The sequence below is a fragment of the Coregonus clupeaformis genome, chromosome 19, assembly GCF_020615455.1.
Source record: "Coregonus clupeaformis isolate EN_2021a chromosome 19, ASM2061545v1, whole genome shotgun sequence".
NCBI lineage: Eukaryota > Metazoa > Chordata > Actinopteri > Salmoniformes > Salmonidae > Coregonus > Coregonus clupeaformis.
In genome coordinates this window covers 42,741,274-42,758,833 of record NC_059210.1, presented here as the reverse complement: position 1 = coordinate 42,758,833, position 17,560 = coordinate 42,741,274, and the positions used below count along the sequence as shown (strand labels likewise).

The window sequence follows — 17,560 nt, the reverse complement described above, 5'->3', positions numbered from 1 at the left end:
GATTCCTGTAGCCTACTGTATGTATAAGCCTGATTCCATTGTGGTCCCCTTTCCCTAACCTTTTGGTGTTGCAGATCTAAAAGCATGCGATAGGTGATGGCTCCATGTGCTCTTCTAATAGGCCAAGAAAAGCATCCTCCATATTGCTTACATCCATCCAGTCCTGTCAGACTTGTGCATACTGAAGGGGTAGGAGCTAACGACCAAACTGGAACTAGGCCTTGTTTGAGTTTCTCATGGCTTACTATTTTCTGTTATGTCAGAGCTGGGGAAAACAGCAGCACTCCATCAGCAGAGATATTAAGCATATTTTTAAGAACTGCTCAAGATTATTTAAAAAAAGGGGAAATAACATAATGTTATGGATTAAATCCAAACTGAGTTTAATATAATAATAATAATAATAATATGCCATTTAGCAGACGCTTTTATCCAAAGCGACTTATAGTCATGCGTGCATACATTTTTGTGTATGGGTGGTCCCGGGGATCGAACCCACTACCTTAGCGTTTCAAGCGCCGTGCTCTACCAGCTGAGCTACAGAGGACCATATGAAAGCTCCTTTACTTATATCACTGTGTCAGTATCTTCACAGATGATCTGTGATCAACTGTAAACCCAGGATAGAGGGGTTCAGTGAATGTGGTCTGGACTCTGTGGAGGAGGGTCATTGTGTCAGAAACGTTGTAGAAGGACAGAGTTCCTGCCCTGTGGTCCAGGTACATGCCAACTCTGGAGGAGCAGGGGACAGTTATACCAGTTGTAAAGCAATTGTACCTGAAAGTACAGCTAGAAGTTGAGCAGTATAAACTCAACGACTGATCATTCCGTCCAAACGCAGCGACGTCATCCCCTTTCCTGATGATTCCTTTATATGAGACGGCTACATTAACCGAATCCCCGCTCCACTCTACCTCCCAGTAGCAGGCTCTAGACAGACCCTCTTTACACAGCACCTGGAAGAAGTAGGTAAATCTGTCTGAATGGTGAAGGTAGGGCTGGGCCTTTCCACTATTTGTCACCTTCCTGTTTCCCTCAGACAGACACAGGCACTCTTGAGCTGTGTTAGGATCCAATGTGAGTGGTAAGGAATCTGAGAAAATGTCAAAACAAAGGTGAAAATGCAGACGTAATAGTGTGTGCATGCATGCATGGGTACATGGAATTGTGCGTTTGAAACTCACATTTCAAGAACTCTTCTCTGGTCCTGGGTTCGGGGAGTGGAACATCATGAAGATTTGTTGCTATGGAAAACAGAGAGAATCAAATATAGCTGATCCACTCTGATCATCATGGCCCCGGACACATTCAACAACGGTTGTGTTAAAATGTTTGTGCACTTACCCAGATTGACTAGATAGTGTTCTTTTTCCCGTAGAATCTCATAAAAGGCTGCTTTCACCTTAGAGCCTCCTGAGTGTAGGACCTCGTACAGCAGTCTCATCTGTTCCTGGCTGGGCCTGGCATCACGGATTGTATTGTACATTTCTTTATGAAGCATGCATCTCTGGAGCAGTTCATCTGCTATAGGCATCACCATGGTCACCCTCTGAATGAGCTCAGATCTTTGCTCATCCACAAACTGGACGCCTTCAGTTGGAGAGAGAGAGGTAAAGTTATCATGACAAGAATATCACCATCTTTGAATCTGCCTCTAGATTTTTTCCTCACTACCAATTAGATGATAAATCATCATTATCATAAAGGTTGCTTCGACCTAAAATCCAATATAATTTAATATTGAGTTGGCCCCAAAAGCAATATTACCGTATTCCTCTGTACTTATGGTCGCTGACAGCAGAACTAGAATGGTATAAAAGAGCGCCAACCAGAGAGAGAGAGATGTCATGAGATATGTCATGTTAAAGATGCAATATAGAAAGTCTGACAAGCAAAAATATTTGTATCTCACATTTACTGTTCAAAATCTAATTATACCATATGATATACTATTGCCAGATAAAGCAACATAATCTTTATGTACCAACATTTCCAAATAACAATAAGATATAACGCTGTGGTTTTTCAGTTTTTTGTGTGTCAAGTCCTACCTTTCCCAGGTATCTTGGCCATTTCCTCCTTGAATATAACCTCCAGTCGCTGTTTTAGTGCAGATATTGATTTCTTTAAATCCTCAAATGAGATTTGGTAGACAGTGATGCTGGGTAAGGCCTCAGATCCAGGAGGGACACAGAGAGATTGGAAACTCTACAGAGACAGATCAGAAAACAAGTAAAAGATTATCAACGTGGGCAAGATTAAAAAGCTGATCGTAGACTACAGGAAATGGAGGGACAAACACGCCCCCATTCACATCGACGGGGCTGTAGTGGAGCGGGTTGAGAGCTTCAAGTTCCTCTGTGTCCACATCGCTAAGGCCCTATCACGGTCCAAACACACCAACACAGTCAAGAAGAGGGGAGGACAACGCCTCTTCGCCCTCAGGAGGCTGAAAAGATTTGGCATGGGCCCTCAGATCATCAAAAAGTTATACAGCTACACCACTGAGAGCATCTTGACTGGCTGCATCACCGCTTGGTATGGCAACTGCTCGGCTTCCGACCGCAAGGCGCTACAGAGGGTAGTGCGTACGGCCCATTACATCACTGGGGCCGAACTCCCTGCCATCCAGGAACTCTATACCAGGCGGTGTCAGAGGAAGGCTCTAAAAATGGTCAAAGACTCCATCCACCCAAGTTATAGCCTATTCTCTCTGCTACCGCATGGCAAAGGGGACTGGAGCGCTAAGCCATAAGACTGCTAAATAGTTAACCAAATAGCTACCTGGACTATCTGCACTGACCCTTTTTGCACTAACTCTTTTTAACTCTATGCACACACATTGGACTCTACACACACACACACACACACACACAGGCACACACTCATCACATATGCTGCTGCTGCTACTGTCTATTATCTATCCTGTTGCCTAGTCACTTTATCCCTACCTATATGTTCATATTTACCTCCATTTCCTCATACCCCTGCACATCGACTCAGTACTGGTACCCCATGTACTGTATATAGCCAAGCTATCATTGCTCATTGTGTATTTATTCCTCGTGTTACTATTTTTATTTATATTACAATTTTTTATTGTATTCTACACTTGTTGTTTACGAAGCACGTGACAATTAAAATGTGATGATGGAGAAAGACAATGACTTCACTTCAGGAGTGACACCTGCTGCAGTGGAAGGAGAGTCAGTGATGTCACCTGGAGGAAATGGATGTGATCCTCTGTGTGTAAGAGCTGCTCCAGCTCAGCCTCTCTCCTCTTCAGCTCAGCCACCTCCTGCTCCAGTCGCTTCAGGAGTCCTTCAGCCCGACTCACTTCAGCCTTCTCCTGGGCTCTGATAAGCTCCTTCATCTCAGAGCGCCTTTTGTCAATGGAGCTGACCAGCTCAATAAAGATCCTCTCACTTTCCTTAACTGCTGCCTGTGCAGAGCGCTGTTAGGACAAACATAGAGAGGAGGGGTTCCATTTTAACCAGCCTATTCACTCAGCTCTCACCAGAACCCCAGACAGCCTGTTCCCCCTAGTTATACTGGACTTCCGTTTAGGAATAGTAAGTAACTTTATAGAGGACTATCTGTTAAGTGGAAACATGTAAAACTCACCTTTAGTGACTTCACAGCCTGTTTCACCTCCTGTATCTCCCCTTCTCTCTCCTGAATTCTCTGCTTGGTCTGGTTCTCACTTAACTGCTTCTGAGGAGAAACACATGTCATAGAATGAAAGCGTGAATATCATGATGTTAATTTATATTGGCTATGTCTTTCTAAAAGCATACGTTTGTCACACATTAGTACCATCATATAGACATAGTAACTATCTCACATTAAATTATTCTCTGATCATTATATTTTCAGATATACTGTATCCTGGAAGACATGTTTAGAGTTGTTGCCCTTACCTGCCTCTCAATCCTTTCTACTGCAGGGGAAACTGTATCATGGCCTTTGTGTTTATCTATCTCACACTGATAACAGATACACTGCTGATCAGTACGGCAGTAAACCTCCAGCAGCTTGTCATGATGAGAGCAGATCTTCTGCTGTAGTTGTGTGGAGGCTTTGACCAGCTTGTGCTTCTTAAAGACAGGAGATTCATAGTGAGGCTGGAGGTGAGTCTCACAGTAAGAGGCCAAACACACCAGACAGGACTTGATGGCTTTGAATTTTTTCCCAGCACAGACGTCACACTCAACATCTCCAGGTCCACCAAAACAGAGAGCTGGAGGAGCAGTTTGTAATCCTGTCTTCTTCAGTTTCTTCACTAACTCAGTTAGTAGAGGGTTTCTGTTCAGAACAGGTCTTGGGGTAAAGGTCTGCCTGCACTGGGGGCAGCTGTAGACACCTTTTAGATCGTCCTGATCCCAGCAGCCTTTAATACAGCCCATACAGTAGTTGTGTCCACAGGGAATAGTGACTGGATCCTTCAGTATCTCCAAACAGATTGAACAACTGATCAGGGGCCTGTTGCACAAAACTAGGATAAGGGATTAAGCCAGGATATCTTGGTGATCCTGGCTCAATTGATCCGTAATCCGGTTGCACTAAAGATGGATAGGGGGCAGGAGGATATGTTATGGTATAAATTACCATGGAGATTTATTCTGTGGAGCTAGCCTGCTCCAGACCAGGCTAAATTCCAGGATCTATTTAATCTCATCCCTAATGTCAGTCAGCAGTCACCACAAATGGAAACCAATAGTTATTTCACTGCTCACTATACATTGTTATCACATAACTAGACCCACTGTCATTATTTAAACATTTGTGATCATTAATTTCAATGATTTTGGATAAAAAATGATTTTTAGATGATGTTGCTATCATTAGATAATTTACAGTTTCCCATAGACTATAAGGCTATATATAAAATGATAGAATATTAGGGCCACAGAGGGGAAAAAAACACAAGTCATAATATTGTAACCAGTTGTTTTAAAGGAGGACAGTTGTTAAAATGACAGATGTGGGGCATTTCGTGAAATTGTACTTCAGTATGGTTTCATAAACAAAGACATGCTGATGTGCCAGAATATTAAGTATCACATTGTCATAAGTATCAAAACTGTAAAAACAATATGTAGCTTTTCTGCAGAAAGAACCAGCCTCATAAATTTATGACTTTATCCTTTTTCTTCAGTGTGGCCCTAGTACTCTGTCATATAAACAAATACACATTCCATATGAATATAAAAACACAATGTGTAACATTATGTTCCTTTATTGAATAAGGACAAAACAAAGCAGGTAAACCATCAGCTCCTTTTCGAAACTGAAGTCACAGTGACTCTACAAGATGGAAAGCACAGAATCCAAGCATATTATACAAAATGATACATACACATTCAAAGGTCTGTATATAACACACCCTGCATGTCTGCACACTAAAATAAATGCAGGGCAAATCCATACACATCAACTGAACAGACAAATGAATGGATGCAGTAGCCTCCCTGCAGCCTTGTATTACACACAGTATACCGCACAAACATCATAAGAGGCCAAATTCGTAAAAAAAACGAACCCAAAAAAACCCAAATTCCTCTGCCACCGCAGGATATATTTAACCAAAATTGAAAGCACACATACTAACTAAAATAATTCAACACATATTGGTCCCTCAGCAGCCGACCACTGTCGTCATCAGGGAAGATTGCCGGATTGTCCCAGTCCATGGCTGGTGGCACTCTGGGGGCCCTCTCCTTCCTCAGGCAGGCCACATTGTGGAGGACAGCACAAGCCACAGTAATATCACATGCCCTAACAGGGCTGACCCTTAATTTGTGAAGGCAGTGAAAGCGTGCCTTCAGGAGGCCAAAGGTCATTTCAACTCTGGCCCTGGTCCTGGCATGGGCATGGTTGTAGGCCTGCTGTGCTTCCTGGGGGTCTGTGAAAGGTGTCAGGAGAAAAGGCTGGCAGCCATACCCCCTGTCTCCCAGCAACACACCAGAGAATTCACCTGTCAACACAAAATCTCATCATTACTACCTCATAAACACAGTGATATTCTTGACACAGCCATGATGGTTATAAATAGGGGTTGTGTGGCTTACCTTGTGATAGGCACTGATAGATTTCAGAGGCCCGAAAGATTCTGGAGTCATGGACTGAGCCAGGCCATTTTGCCACAACATTGCTGATCACACAGTCAGCATTGCAGACCATCTGAAATCATAAGATGAGGAATATTACACCAATCAATGCACATCACTGGCAATGCAGAGTGTTCGTCAATGGACAATATCAAAAAGTTATGTTCACCTGAACATTAATGCTGTGAAAGGATTTCCTATTCACAAAATCGGCCTCATGGGCACCTGAGGGGCTTTTATCCTTATGTGTGTGCAGTCCACTGCACCAATGACATTGGGGAAACCTGTCACACAAAGTAATGAGTATCCTACTATGTGTTAACAGTTGTCCTGTAATTTGTAGATCCTCTTACCTGCAATCCTATAGAACTCCTCTTTGATGTCACAGAGTCTTCTGTGGCCAGGGAAGGAGATGAAGACATCTGCTAATGCTTTGATAGCCAGACACACACTCCTTATTGTGCGGCAAATTGTGGCCTTGTTCAGCTGTTCTGCATCCCCCACTGAGTACAGGAAGGCTCCACTAGCAAAAAAGCGCAAGGCCACACAAACCATTTGCTCCACACTCAGTGCATGGCTCCGTGCAGTGCTTAATCCTGGGACCCAGTAGTCTGCATAGATACCTGATGCCATCTGCAGAAAACCTGTATCTTTCATATAGATGGTCATCAGGGAAGGCCAGTGGGTCCAACCGGTCCCTGAAGACCCTTTCTCGCCTGAAGGCTCTCCTCAGCACAAGTGCTTCTTCATCCACCACATCTCGCACGAATGGGCATGCCATTGTCAGAGCAGAAAGGAACACACAATTTTGGGCCTTCATATAGGCTAGTGGCCACACCTGGTGCTGGGGGTGGGCAAAAGAGGGCGATGCCTTATAACGATGACTTGGTTGTACTGATTGCTGGGAAAATAAAAAAACCTTAGAAAGATGCCACCGTCCTGTGTGCTCACAATAAGAGCTCATATGTCATGGCTCACTTGACTTTACGAGAATATACCTAATTTTTATTTTGAGCTGTGTCATCTTCTTGGAGCTGGGGGAGGAAAGAAAAATAATGATTAATACATTTGTGTTACAGTTAGCATACAGTGTACATTGAAGGCATATCTCACCTCCCTCTCAAGTTTTTTTATTTCAAGGTCCAGTTTCCTAATTGTCCTCTTTTTTATTTCGGACTCCAGTGCAAGATTTTCCATCTTTTTCTTCTTGTACTGAATGTCTATGTCTGCCAGTTCTATTTGGCGCCGGAGGTGGTTGCCATACAACTTTCTGATAGCTTGTGAGCTCTGTGAACACAATACAATTAGCGCAGCTGGAATTTGGCAGGATGTGGTGTCCTTTTATTAATACGCACTATGTTGCCAGGCTGGTTTTCCCACTGTATAGCATCTGGGTCCTGTAAAAGAAATTAGATTTTTTGATTTTGATGAGGACTCCTCACCATTGTAGAGTAAATAGTACTTTCACAGTCTTAACATGATACCTCATGCCTTCTGGAATCCAGAGAGATGGTCTCCTCCTCATCATCGTCTCCATCATGTGCTGTTGCTGCTGCACTGGGGCCTTCACCCTATCACATTTAATCGGATTCATATTGAAGCTAGTAGACAAGACATGCCAGGCCTACAGTATGCCTTTGATGGAGTACTCACTGGATCAGCATCGTCTGGTGCTTGTGCTGGTGGCTCTAACAGGAACACAGTGCTGCCAGACACTGCAAGGCAATAGGTAAACCAAAGTCAGACAGTCCAAATTGATTCAATATGAATGTGGTTGTATCCCATGTAGAGATGGAAGGACATACCTTGAATGAAGCGGGTGGCATCTTGGGAGGAACCTATGCTCGTCTCTTTCCCCCCAGGGATCCCCTCTAAGACGGGCCTGCCTTTATTTAGCTCCAAGGCCATGTCCTCTGCTGGGGTAAGGTCAGCCTTTGGTGACCCACCACCCGTGCCTTGTCTGTGGGTATTCTTTTCACTGCTAAAACAGTACAGACAATGTGTGAGCAGGCACCTTCTGGGTACAATATATGCTTGTGCTTTGTTAAATATTAGTCAGGGACCATACCATTCTGCAGAATGTTCTTGTATTTGATTTTGACCTGCTGCCATGTCCGTTTTGGCCCGTTCATGTTTAATCTACACACACACACACACACACACACACACACACACACATTTAATGGAGTCACACTGCAAAAAATTACTTGGTATTTTTGTCTTGTTTTCAGTAAAAATATCAAAAAATTTATCATAGCTTTATACAGTGTGATGGAGTTACTTTACACAATTTCACTCATATCTGCAGTGCATTTCAATTAAAAATTTAACCGTTTCATAATTACAGTACAACTGCATTTTTGGAGATGTGAATTAAATATTTGAATTGTAATTGTGATGTTTCAGCGGAGCGGTGAGTGTGTAATTGTGCACTACTTACGCATTCAGGCGGTCTGCAATACTTTGCCACGCTTTTTCTCTTTGCTTTATCACTGTGGCGGTGTTGCCTTTCTTCTTAATTATATCTTTTACCTCCTCGTATGCCTCCATGAGGATTTGTGCTTCCGACGGGGAAAAGTACGCGGCTCTAGTTGCCATGGTAAATCAGTTAATCTGTGATCTGTGGCGGGGTCTATTTGAGTGAGCCGTGAGCGCGCACCTATCCAGGATTGGTTTCACCTGGCTTAATGAATCCGTGTCTGCTCATCCTGGCTTGGTCTTTGTGCAACCAATTAAGCCTGGACGCACATGTTTTGGCTTCATTGAGCTCAGCTGAGTCATTTATCCCGGATGTCTTAATTCTACTTTTGTGCAACAGGCCCCAGGTCCATGGCCTCTGCCATGTTGATACACACACTGACTGAGCAGCAGAGTTCTGTAAGTAAAATAAAATCCTTTGTGTCTCTTTAGAAGCATTGGTGGTTGTGACTGGGAAATAAACGCTAAATCTGAGTGTGCATTCTGTAAGGGGTGTGGTCTTGGGCAAAGGTCAGGCAGTTGTTACAGACCAAAGGGCTTTTCTAAGTTCCTTTATTTCTTAAAAACGAAAGAACACTCATGACTAATGACTATTTGGTCACACGAAAAATAACTTTTATAAAGTGTTCATAAGCACTATAAATTCTTCACAGTCAAATAAATCCTGATATGATATTGCCACTATTTAATAATAATTGTCACGTTTGTTGAATATAGGATTGGACCAAGGTGCAGCGTGGAATGCATACATGTTTATTAACAAAGTTAACACACGACAAAACAACAAAAGTAACGTGAAGCTCACAATTGCTACACACAAACAAGAGTCAAGATCCCACAACATAGGTAGGCAAAATGGCTACCTATGTATGATCCCCAATCAGAGACAACGATCGACAGCTGCCTCTGATTGGGAACCACACCCGGCAAACATAGAAATAGCAAACATGGATTCACACCCTGACCAACCCAACTAGCGAACTCTATGTCAGGGCGTGACAATAATTTCCTTTTCAATTAAAATGTTTCACCTTTATTTAGACAGGTGGGTAATTGGCAACAATCAATCAATCAATCAATTTTATTTTATATAGCCCTTCTTACATCAGCTAATATCTCGAAGTGCTGTACAGAAACCCAGCCTAAAACCCCAAACAGCTAGTAATGCAGGTGTAGAAGCACGGTGGCTAGGAAAAACTCCCTAGAAAGGCGAAAGCCTAGGAAGAAACCTAGAGAGGAACCAGGCTATGAGGGGTGGCCAGTCCTCTTCTGGCTGTGCCGGGTGGAGATTATAACAGAACCATGCCAAGATGTTCAAAAATGTTCATAAGTGACAAGCATGGTCAAATAATAATCAGGAATAAATCTCAGTTGGCTTTTCATAGCCGATCATTAAGAGTTGAAAACAGCAGGTCTGGGACAGGTAGGGGTTCCATAACCGCAGGCAGAACAGTTGAAACTGGAATAGCAGCAAGGCCAGGCGGACTGGGGACAGCAAGGAGTCACCACGGCCGGTAGTCCCGACGTATGGTCCTAGGGCTCAGGTCTCTCAGTTGGCTTTTCATAGCCGATCATTAAAGAGTTGAAAACAGCAGGTCTGGGACAGGTAGGGGTTTCGTAGCCGCAGGCAGAACAGTTGAAACTGGAATAGCAGCAAGGCCAGGCGGACTGGGGACAGCAAGGTGTCATCATGCCCGGTAGTCCTGACGTATGGTCCTAGGGCTCAGGTTCTCAGAGAGAAAGAGAGAACGAGAGAATTAGAGAGAGCATACTTAAATTCACACAGGACACTGGATAAGACAGGAGAAGTACTCCAGGTATAACCAACTAACCCCAGCCCCCCGACACATAAACTACTGCAGCATAAATACTGGAGGCTGAGACAGGAGCGGTCCGGAGACACTGTGGCCCCATCCGAAGAAACCCCGGACAGGGCCAAACAGGAAGGATATAACCCCACCCACTCCGCCAAAGCACAGCCCCCGCACCACTAGAGGGATATCCCCAACCACCAACTTACAATCCTGAGACAAGGCCGAGTATAGCCCACAGAGGTCTCCACCACAGCACAAACCAAGGGGGGGCGCCAACCCAGACAGGAAGATCACGTCAGTAACTCAACCCACTCAAGTGACGCACCCCTCCCAGGGACGGCATGAAAGAGCACCAGCAAGCCAGTGACTCAGCCCCTGCAACAGGGTTAGAGGCAGAGAACCCCAGTGGAGAGGGGAACCGGCCCGGCAGAGACAGCAAGGGCTGTTCGTTGCTCCAGCCTTTCCGTTCACCTTCACACTCCTGGGCCAGACTACACTCAATCATATGACCTACTGAAGAGATAAGTCTTCAGTAAAGACTTAAAGGTTGAGACCGAGTCTGCGTCTCTCACATGGGTAGGCAGACTGTTCCATAAAAATGGAGATCTATAGGAGAAAGCCCTGCCTCCCGCTGTTTGCTTAGAAATTCTAGGGACAATTAGGAGGCCTGCGTCTTGTGACCGTAGCGTACGTATTGGTATGTACGGCAGGACCAACTCGGAAAGATAGGTAGGAGCAAGCCCATGTAACGCTTTATAGGTTAACAGTAAAACCTTGAAATCAGCCCTTGCCTTAACAGGAAGCCAGTGTAGGGAAGCTAGCACTGGAGTAATATGATCAAATTTCTTGGTTCTAGTCAGGATTCTAGCAGCCGTATTTAGCACTAACTGAAGTTTATTTAGTGCTTTATCCGGGTAGCCGGAAAATAGAGCATTGCAGTAGTCTAACCTAGAAGTAACAAATGCATGGATTAATTTTTCTGCATCATTTTTGGACAGAAAATTTCTGATTTTTGCAATGTTACGTAGATGGAAAAAAGCTGTCCTTGAAACAGTCTTGATATGTTCGTCAAAAGAGAGATCAGGGTCAAGAGTAACACCGAGGTCCTTCACAGTTTTATTTGAGACGACTTTACAACCATCTAGATGAATTGTCAGATTTAACAGAAGATCTCTTTGTTTCTTGGGACCTAGAACAAGCATCTCTGTTTTGTCCGAGTTTAAAAGTAAAAAGTTTTCAGCCATCCACTTCCTTATGTCTGAAACACAGGCTTCTAGCGAGGGCAATTTTGGGGCTTCACCATGTTTCATTGAAATGTACAGCTGTGTGTCATCCGCATAGCAGTGAAAGTTAACATTATGTTTTCGAATAACATCCCCAAGAGGTAAAATATATAGTGAAAACAATAGTGGTCCTAAAACGGAACCTTGAGGAACACCGAAATGTACAGTTGATTTGTCGGAGGACAGACCATTCAGAGACAAACTGATATCTTTCCGACAGGTAGGATCTAAACCAGGCCAGAACTTGTCCGTGTAGACCAATTTGGGTTTCCAGTCTCTCCAAAAGAATGTGGTGATCGATGGTGTCAAAGGCAGCGCTAAGGTCTAGTAGCACGAGGACAGATGCAGAGCCTCGGTCTGACGCCATTAAAAGGTCATTTACCACCTTCACAAGTGCAGTCTCAGTGCTATGATGGGGTCTAAAACCAGACTGAAGCATTTCGTATACATTGTTTGTCTTCAGAAAGGCAGTGAGTTGCTGCGCAACAGCTTTTTCTAAAATTTTTGAGAGGAATGGAAGATTCGATATAGGCCGATAGTTTTTTATATTTTCCGGGTCAAGGTTTGGCTTTTTCAAGAGAGGCTTTATCACTGCCACTTTTAGTGAGTTTGGTACACATCCGGTGGATAGAGAGCTGTTTATTATGTTCAACATAGGAGGGCCAAGCACAGGAAGCAGCTCCTTCAGCAGTTTAGTAGGAATAGGATCCAGTATGCAGCTTGAAGGTTTAGAGGCCATGATTATTTTCATCATTGTGTCAAGAGATATAGTACTAAAACACTTAAGTGTCTCTCCCGATCCCAGGCCCTCGCAGAGCTGTGCAGATCCAGGACAGCTAAGCCCTGGAGGAATACGCAGATTCAAAGAGGAGTCCGTAATTTGCTTTCTAATGGTCATGATCTTTTCCTCAAAGAAGTTCATGAATTTATCACTGCTGAAGTGAAAGCCATCCTCTCTTGGGGAATGCTGCTTTTTAGTTAGCTTTGCAACAGTATCAAAAAGAAATTTTGGATTGTTCTTATTTTCCTCAATTAAGTTGGAAAAGTAGGATGATCGAGCAGCAGTGAGGGCTCTTCGGTACTGCACGGTACTGTCTTTCCAAGCTAGTCGGAAGACTTCCAGTTTGGTGTGGCGCCATTTCCGTTCCAATTTCCTGGAAGCTTGCTTCCAAAGCTCGGGTATTTTCTGTATACCAGGGAGCTAGTTTCTTATGACAAATGTTTTTCGTTTTTAGGGGTGCAACTGCATCTAGGGTATTGCGCAAGGTTAAATTGAGTTCCTCAGTTAAGTGGTTAACTGATTTTTGTCCTCTGACGTCCTTGGGTAGGCAGAAGGAGTCTGGAAGGGCATCAATGAATTTTTGTGTTGTTTGAGAATTTATAGCACGACTTTTGATGCTCCTTGGTTGGGGTCTGAGCAGATTATTTGTTGCGATTGCAAATGTAATAAAATGGTGGTCCGATAGTCCAGGATTTTGTGGAAAAACATTAAGATCTACAACATTTATTCCATGGGACAAAACTAGGTCCAGAGTATGACTGTGGCAGTGAGTAGGTCCAGAGACATGTTGGACAAAACCCACTGAGTCGATAATGGCTCCGAAAGACTTTTGGAGTGGGTCTGTGGACTTCTCCATGTGAATATTAAAATCACCAAAAATTAGAATATGATCTGCTATGACTACAAGGTCTGATAGGAATTCAGGAAACTCAGAGAGAACGCTGTATATGGCCCAGGAGGCCTGTAAACAGTAGCTATAAAAAGTGATTGAGTAGGCTGCATAGATTTCATGACTAGAAGCTCAAAAGATGAAAACGCCATTTTTTTTTTGTAAATTGAAATTTGCTATCGTAAATGTTAGCAACACCTCCGCCTTTGCGGGATGCACGGGGAATATGGTCACTAGTGTAACCAGGAGGTGAGGCCTCATTTAACACAGCAAATTCATCAGGCTTAAGCCATGTTTCAGTCAGGCCAATCACATCGAGATTATGATCAGTGATTAGTTCATTGACTATGACTGCCTTTGAAGTGAGGGATCTAACATTAAGTAACCCTATTTTGAGATGTGAGGTATCACGATCTCTTTCAATAATGGCAGGAATGGAGGAGGTCTTTATCCTAATAAGATTGCTAGGGTGAACACCGCCATGTTTAGTTTTGCCCAACCTAGGTCGAGGCACAGACACAGTCTCAATGGGTATGGCTGAGCTGACTACACTGACTGTGCTATTGGCAGACTCCACTAAGCTGGCAGGTTGGCTAACAGCCTGCTGCCTGGCCTGCACCCTATTTCACTGTGGGGCTAGAGGAGTTAGAGCCCTATCTATGTTGGTAGATAAGAGGAGAGCACCCCTCCAGCTAGGATGGAGTCCGTCACTCCTCAGCAGGTCAGGCTTGGTCCTGTTTGTGGGTGAGTCCCAGAAAGAGGGCCAATTATCCACAAATGTTATCTTTTGGGAGGGGCAGAAAACAGTTTTCAACCAGCGATTAAGTGCTGAGACTCTGCTGTAGAGCTCGTCACTTCCCCTAACTGGGAGGGGGCCAGAGACAATTACTCGATGCCGACACATCTTTCTAGCTGATTTACAAGCTGAAGCTATGTTGCACTTGGTGACCTCTGACTGTTTCATCCTAACATCGTTGGTGCCGACGTGGATAACAATATCTCTATACTCTCTACACTCGCCAGTTTTAGCTTTAGCCAGCACCATCTTTAGATTAGCCTTAACGTCGGTAGCCCTGCCCCCTGGTAAACAGTGTATGATCGCTGGGTGATTCGTTTTAAGTCTAATACTGCGGGTAATGGAGTCGCCAATGACTAGGGTTTTCAATTTGTCAGAGCTAATGGTGGGAGCCTTCGGCGTCTCAGACCCCGTAACGGGAGGAGTAGAGACTAGAGAAGACTCAGACTCAGACTCCGACTCCGACTCGCTACATAATGGGGAAAACCGGTTGAAGGTTTCTGTCGGCTGAATGAGCGACACCGGTTGAGCATTCCAACAGTATTTCCCTCCAGAAGCCATGAGAAAGTTGTCCGGCTGCGGGGACTGTGCGGGGGGATTTATACTAACGTTACTGTCTGTACTTACTGGTGGCACAGACGCTGTTTCTTCCTTTCCTACACTGAGATTACCCTTGCCTAACGATTGCGTCTGAAGCTGGGCTTGTAGCACAGCTATTTTTCGCCAGTAAGGCGATCGTTCTCCTGTATATTATGAGTACAGCGACTGCAATTAGAAGACATCATGTTAATGTTACTACTTAGCTTCGGCTGTTGAAGATGTTGATGAACCATGTCCAGATAAAGCGTCCGGAGTGAAAAAGTTGAATAAGGGAAAAAAGTTGCGATGGAAAAAGGAAAATAACGTAAAGTTGGCAGCTAAAACGCACAGGAAAATGACTCTTCTGTCTCGGGATAAACGTCCGGGGTGAAAAAGTTTAACGAAAAAAGATGAGTGAGGACAAAACTAAAAAGTTGGTAAATTTGTTGAACACAAAGATTGATTAAACGTTTATTAAAAGTAAAACGTGAATAGTTTGGCAGGTAGCCAAGTAGCAACAAACAGCACAGCAGTACGGAGACAATGCGGAAGCGAGACGGAAGTCACGTCAAATCTCGTCAAATCTCGTACTGTGTTTCATAGAATTATAACCTGCCATTGTCTGTGAGTAGATCTCCCCAGTTTTCTCCCCAGTCATCTCCCCAGTCAACTCTTGCTGCATGAAATAAAGATGCTTCTTCTGACATTATTGTAAAATGTAAATACACTTGTTTCAATTATGTTTAAAGACTGAAAATATTCTGTGTTAATCATTTCATTAATGTTCTGGTATCAGTATCCTCACAGAACATCCATCCTCAATCAGAAAGCAGGGATAGAGGGGTTCAGTGAATGTGGTCTGGACTCTGTGGAGGAGGGTCATTGTGTCAGAGACAGTGGTGGAAAAAGTAGAGAAAATCACATTGTAGGATTTCTAATGAATTTATTTGCAAATTATGGTGGAAAATAAGTATTTGGTCAATAACAGAAGTTTCTCAATACTTTGTTATATACCCGTTGTTGGCAATGACAAAGGTCAAACGTTTTCTGTAAGTGTTCACAAGGTTTTCACACACTGTTGCTGGTATTTTGGCCCATTCCTCCATTGATGTTTTGGGGCTGTCGCTGGGCAACACGGACTTTCAACTCCCTCCAAAGATTTTCTATGGGGTTGAGATCTGGAGACTGGCTAGGCCACTCCAGGACCTTGAAATGCTTCTTACGAAGCCACTCCTTCGTTGCCCGGGCGGTGTGTTTGGGATCATTGTCATGCTGAAAGACCCAGCCACGTTTCATCTTCAATGCCCTTGCTGATGGAAGGAGGTTTTCACTCAAAATCTCACGATACATGGCCCCATTCATTCTTTCCTTTACACGGATCAGTCGTCCTGGTCCCTTTGCAGAAAAACAGCCCCAAAGCATGATGTTTCCAACCCCATGCTTCACAGTAGGTATGGTGTTCTTTGGATGCAACTCAGCATTCTTTGTCCTCCGAACACGACGAGTTGAGGTTTTACCAAAAAGTTCTATTTTGGTTTCATCTGACCATATGACATTCTCCCAATCCTCTTCTGGATCATCCAAATGCACTCTAGCAAACTTCAGACGGGCCTGGACATGTACTGGCTTAAGCAGGGAGACACGTCTGGCACTGCAGGATTTGAGTCCCTGGCGGCGTAGTGTGTTACTGATGGTAGGCTTTGTTACTTTGGTCCCAGCTCTCTGCAGGTCATTCACTAGGTCCCCCTGTTCTTGTGACCATTTTGACCCCACGGGGTGAGATCTTGCGTGGAGCCCCAGATCGAGGGAGATTATCAGTGGTCTTGTATGTATTCCATTTCCTAATAATTGTTCCCACAGTTGATTTCGTCAAACCAAGCTGCTTACCTATTGCAGATTCAGTCTTCCCAGCCTGGTGCAGGTCTACAATTTTGTTTCTGGTGTCCTTTGACAGCTCTTTGGTCTTGGCCATAGTGGAGTTTGGAGTGTGACTGTTTGAGGTTGTGGACAGGTGTCTTTTATACTGATAACAAGTTCAAACAGGTGCCATTAATACAGGTAACGAGTGGAGGACAGAGGAGCCTCTTAAAGAAGATGTTACAGGTCTGTGAGAGCCAGAAATCTTGCTTGTTTGTAGGTGACCAAATACTTATTTTCCACCATAATTTGCAAATAAATTCATAAAAAATCAGACAGTGATTTTCTGGAAAAAAAATTCTCTATTTGTCTGTCATAGTTGACGTGTACCTATGATGAAAATTACAAGCCTCTCATCTTTTTAAGTGGGAGAACTTGCACAATTGGTGGCTGACTAAATACTTTTTTCCCCCACTGTATTGTGTGTAGATCGATGAGGAAAAAATATAATTTAATACATTTTAGAATAAGGCTGTAACGTCACAAAATGTGGAAAAAGGGGTCTGAATAATTTCCGAATGCACTGTAACTCCACTCTGCTGATTCACTGGGCTGTCCAGATGTGGTCACCACAGAGAATTAGGAGAAGGGCTACTGGTCTATTTTAATAAGACGACGTAGTGATAGCTAGCTAGAGCCGTATGTAGACTAATGATATATAGTCTGACTGGTGGTCGCTAATAGCATTTCATTATTAGTTCTCTTTATTTAAAAAAATCTAGATTCCTTATCAGGAGACATACAGTACCAGTCAAATGTTTGGACACACCTACTCATTCAAGGGCTTTTCTTTATTTTTTCTATTTTTTATTTTTTACATTGTAGATTAATAGTGAAGACATAAAAACGATCAAATAACACATAGAATCATGTAGTAACCAAAAAAATATATTTTATATTTGAGATTCTTCAA

The 17,560-nt window shown here is 43.5% G+C and overlaps 1 protein-coding gene across 1 annotated transcript; it reads right to left on the bottom strand.

The window, feature by feature from the left end:
• Positions 1-545: 545 nt before the first annotated feature.
• LOC121531941 (tripartite motif-containing protein 16-like) lies at positions 546-8,953 on the bottom strand. The gene is made up of 7 exons (XM_045205094.1): positions 8,916-8,953; positions 3,921-4,482; positions 3,625-3,714; positions 3,221-3,454; positions 2,052-2,208; positions 1,185-1,244; positions 546-1,093 (listed from the first exon to the last, which is right to left on the bottom strand). The coding sequence occupies exons 1-7, from the start codon at positions 8,951-8,953 to the stop codon at positions 573-575; spliced, it is 1,662 nt and encodes a 553-aa protein (XP_045061029.1). The 3' UTR covers positions 546-572.
• Positions 8,954-17,560: the final 8,607 nt, after the last annotated feature.